Below are 4581 nucleotides of genomic sequence, written 5' to 3'. Positions count from 1 at the left end.
CCTCCAGATTGAGTCCGATGCCACTCCAGAAAGACGCATAGTTGTGTTCGAGCCAGTGGGGGAAGACCGTCAGCACGATGACACTGATGTGCGGCCACCAAAGCGTTCACGGATTAATCATGGTACCATTCATGGCTGATGTGCCAGCACCGTTTAGCGACGCAACCAATGGAGAGTGCAAAAATCAATGGGAGTAAGCTTTTCAGAAGGAGATTGACACATTACTTCGCAACAACACATGGGATATTGTAGATTTCAAATCAGGTATGAAAACTATTGGATCACAGTGGGTTTTCTCGTTGAAGAAGAACGAACATGGTGAGATCATTCGATACAAGGCAAGACTCATTGCACAGGATTTTATTCAAAGATTTGGTGTAAATTTCTTTGAAACCTACGCACCAGTAGCAAACTTGAACTCCATTCGCATAGTATTATCAGTGTGCTGTTACCAAGGTCTATCAATCTTCAAATGTGATGTAGATACTGCTTTTCTTTATTGAATGCTCGATCAGTTGGTATACATGAGAGTGCCTGAGGGATTCAAATGCGGCAAAGGCAAAAAAACTGAACCGTTCCCTTTACGGCCTCAAGCAAGCGGCACACGTGTGAAACCATCAACGACGTCCTACTGAAAATTGGGTTCAAACCTTCAGCGATTGATTCATGCATCTATGTTCGAAATCAACCTGAGTATGTGATTTACATCCGCCTATACTTTGATGATATGTTAATAGCGGCCAAAACCATCGACAAAGTGGATAAAATCAGATCAAAAATCGCTCAATGGTTTCGTATCTAAGATTTGGGTCGAGCGAAGTTGATCCTTGGAATAAAAAATTAATCATACAATAAACAAGAAGACGCTTACCATAGCACAGAGCCACTACATCGAGGAAGTAGCTAAGCGTTTCAATCAATCAAATGCACGGCCAACTCAGAACCCATGTGGTAGTGAAATGAAGTTAAGTCGAGATGACTCTCCAAAGACAACGGATGAGAGAGAAGCAATGGAGAAACGACCATTTCGTTCACTAATGGGTTGTCTACTATACATTGCAATGGGTACTAGACCAGATGTATGCTATGCTGTATCTCATCTCACTCGTTTCCTGGGTTGCGCTGGCCAGGCACATTGAAAGGCTGCAATTCATATACTGCGGTATTTGTATACAACTCGATCTATCATATTGACTTTCAGTGCGGGCGTTTCGAAACAATTTCTGGTTGCGTTTAGTGAAGCAGACTGGGGAAGCAATGTAGATGATCGATGATCAGTATCTGGTGTTTTGGTGATGCTTAATGGTGGACCGGTTGTCTTTAGAGCAAATATCAGAAGACGGTTTTATTGAGCTCAGCTGAAGCAGAATACATGGTTTTAAGCCTATGCACACAGAAAGTCATTCTGCTCAACTTTAATGGAAGAACTTCAACTTAATTTCAAACAGTCAAATCCAACGGTGATCTATGAGGATAATCAAAAAGCCATTGCCCTGGCGCACAATGTTGCTTACAATGCACGTTCAAAGCATATTGATATCCGCCACCATTTTGTCCGTGAGCGCGTCTCAAATGGTGAAATTGGAATCAAATACATCCCAACAAACCAACAACTCGCTGACATAATGACGAAGGCGTTGGCGACAACTCGTTTTGCTGAACTACGTGCCTCCAGTGGTATCAAGTCCTTATCTGATACTAAGTGAAGCGTGAGTGGGAGTGTTACATAACACGCTAGACACTAGGATGACAACCGCATGGTGGTGGTTGTTGTTGCAGTTGCGGTTGTTGCTGACGATGATGTTGCGACATCAACTACAAGCATATGCATGTAACTTTTGGACTGGATGTAATTGAGTTGATGAACCAGGATCTAACAGTTGAATATATTCACTTTTTTAACTTTCTGCTTGAATCCACACCTGCACTAAAGTGTCAAATCGTCGCTGTCAAATGCGCCACATGGTTCGAGAACCACTTTGTTGTAATTAGTATTTTTTTACAGCTAGAAAAATTTCCAAGAGCTTGAGACTGATGATCTCGTACTTGTACTCAATATTGAATTTGTCCTTCGTTAGCTGTCCCAGCCCACGAGGTTCGAACCGAATATTGGCATTTGTATTTTGTTTTGTTAATCGCTTTAACATAGAAGTCAGCATCACCACTGCTTTGCCATCGATGTGCTTTTGCTCAGCATCAGCAAGAACCTTAGCAGATTGGCCACCGCTTTTGCTAGTGCTTGGGTAAGCTGAGCACCACGCTAGGTAGCCATTCTTATCTCTTCGACAACTCTTAGAAATGCATGGTTTACCAACATCCATCTTTAACTCACTCCAGCACCTTTGAGCTTGGCGCTCATTGAATTGGTTAAGAAAGTCGCGTTGTAGCGTGTGCTGAAAGCAACGGCTTTGTCTAGCGTACTGCGATCATATAACGCATATGCTACCTTCATCTATTTATCGTAATTTTTGAATCATATTCGCGGTAAGAGTTTAATCAGATCGTAAAATTTTTGATTGATCTTAATATCGCCAGTTATTTCAAATTTTAATTTTCTAATATAGGATTAATGACACAAGTATTCTCCTTACACTGATAGAGAACTTCATGTATCTCTTCGGGAATATTAACTAGTTCTACATCATTCACAACCTCATAACCTTCGCCAAAAGTCACACATCCATTATCGTTTCTGACATCAAAACCTGGTAAAACGTTTGCAGATGTCAACTCGCTCATCGTATTTCAAGTAATAATGATATACGCCGCTGCTAGTCCTGACTTTGTATGTTTGGTAGTCATCAAAATGAATATCAACATCAAGTCGAGAATCCATCCCGTTCTTATTCTTTCTAATATCAACATCAATCACAGTAATCCCAGATCGTTTTCCAGTTTGTATGTTCCATTCCTGAATTTCCAATTGCTTTGCAGTTGAAAAAAATCTACCAGCCACATAGATCCGTCGCTATTAAATGAAAGCTTAACAATGAATATAATTAAACGCATCGCTGATTGCCGCTGTATACATTAAATAAAAAAATATAATTCAATAAAAAAAGTCAAGCGTGTTCAAGCATCCGTTGGAAATTCAAAACCGTCGAATGTTTCGATGTCTTTCTGTGATTCGATATGTTCTGATAGAAATATCGATCGCCATATTCACATTGAATGATGTTGTCGGCATTATTTTGCGTCATGTTTTAACTAGCTGTCGCCATCGGGGTTTCATATAATTTGTAATATAACATTAGAATATTTTGGAATGGAGTATAATTGATCATTTTTTGTGAGAGTATTTTGATTAAAGTCACAAATCCAAAATCTCTCAACAGGTGCAAATGACGCGTTTGAAGCTATAGACAGTGGAATCGGCAGTGTTTGCTCTGCTTTACTCTTCCATCGACAGATACATGCGCTGCAGCTGGACTATAAATTACTAGTTATCGCATGTTTCGATGACTACGAGCAGACGTTTACGATCGAAAGCTTACTGTAGGGTTCGTCTGTGAATAGAATGAATTAGGACGGCCCATCTATTCTCATGGCGCAAGCTTCGCGACAGGAATAACTTTGTCGTCCACTTTCTCAATGCTACGTCACCATCGTTTCATGCGGCGAGGATGCAATCGTAACGTGATGCCACTCAAAGTGAGAGCTTGAAGGGATGCAGAGGGAGGCGTACTGACCAGTTTCGTGCACAAATCTGTATTTTGTCAAACTCGTGTAATTGGATTTTTGGGTAGTGCACAAATCAAGATCTGATCGTATGCAATCACACCCTTGTGGGAATTACAGACGGACCCGTGAGCGTGCACGCGAGATCGATACCTTAAGCGGTAGAGAGATAAAGCAAACAATGTTTCAATGCCACTAAGAACATGAGAATTCATGAGTGTTCGCTCACTTTTGTGTTGACTTGAAAGAGAGACACATTCGTGCAGACCTGAGACGACGATTGTGACCAAAGCTGCCACAAAAGAGAGAGCGGTCGAAAGGAATGTCCGTAGATACAAGTAACACTGAGTTATATTACACAGCAAGAACAAAGACAAAAGCCAATGCAATAGCTGACGGTATTTTCGTAGCTACAACCTGTCGCGGATTCGCTTGTAGTGCAGTGTACGCTATCGTTCACAGAAAAATCAACAGTCTGAGATTCATCTTGAGTTATCATTCTACAATCGAAAACTCACGATACAAATAGATAAGGCCGTAAGCAATACAGCAAATCTGAGATATTCGACTTTCCTTTCCAATACTGCAATCGACGTGTCATTTTCTGATCGAGCTTCGTCGTTCTTGTTCATCTTGACCATCATTTCTAACGGATTCTTCGTTCTCTTAACTTTATCGATGGATCAGAATTCTTCGAAAGCGCAGATTCGACTACACTGCGTGGTGGTAAATCCTTTGTTCGCATCGTATTTTGCTCATCAACAAGTGGTTTTGTCATGTCTACAAACCACTTACCATATGAAACTGGTATCAATCTACGTGCTAGTGGATTCGTCCAATCCAACTGATTTAACTCCACGCGACGAAGTAACTGATTTGTAGTCGAACGGATGTACAGCATAA

At 41.0% G+C, this 4581-nt stretch overlaps 3 protein-coding genes across 3 annotated transcripts in view; 1 reads left to right on the top strand and 2 right to left on the bottom strand.

The window, feature by feature from the left end:
- PHALS_13000 (uncharacterized protein) overlaps positions 1-197 on the top strand; it is a gene marked incomplete at both ends in the record, with an annotated part of 233 nt that extends 36 nt beyond the window's left edge. Inside the window, one exon of the mRNA XM_024728664.1 lies at positions 57-197. Within this exon, the coding sequence (XP_024579119.1) occupies positions 57-197 (141 nt within the window). The remainder of the gene's footprint in view (positions 1-56) is intronic.
- Positions 198-1988: 1791 nt separating this feature from the next.
- PHALS_12999 (uncharacterized protein) lies at positions 1989-2321 on the bottom strand (the record flags this gene model as incomplete). The annotated part of the gene is made up of 1 exon (XM_024728663.1): positions 1989-2321. One exon carries the CDS (start codon positions 2319-2321, stop codon positions 1989-1991), a length of 333 nt encoding a protein of 110 aa, XP_024579118.1.
- A 1395-nt stretch (positions 2322-3716) lies between these two features.
- Positions 3717-4476, bottom strand: PHALS_12998 (uncharacterized protein; the record flags this gene model as incomplete). Its single annotated transcript, XM_024728662.1, has 6 exons — positions 3717-3831; positions 3908-3970; positions 4037-4127; positions 4197-4261; positions 4350-4411; positions 4474-4476. The coding sequence occupies 6 exons, from the start codon at positions 4474-4476 to the stop codon at positions 3717-3719; spliced, it is 399 nt and encodes a 132-aa protein (XP_024579117.1).
- Positions 4477-4581: the final 105 nt, after the last annotated feature.

Source organism: Plasmopara halstedii (genome assembly GCF_900000015.1).
Source record: "Plasmopara halstedii genome assembly, contig: Scaffold_650, whole genome shotgun sequence".
NCBI lineage: Eukaryota > Oomycota > Peronosporomycetes > Peronosporales > Peronosporaceae > Plasmopara > Plasmopara halstedii.
Note: the sequence above shows the minus strand (reverse complement) of the source record. Positions and strands in the feature narration are given on the sequence as shown.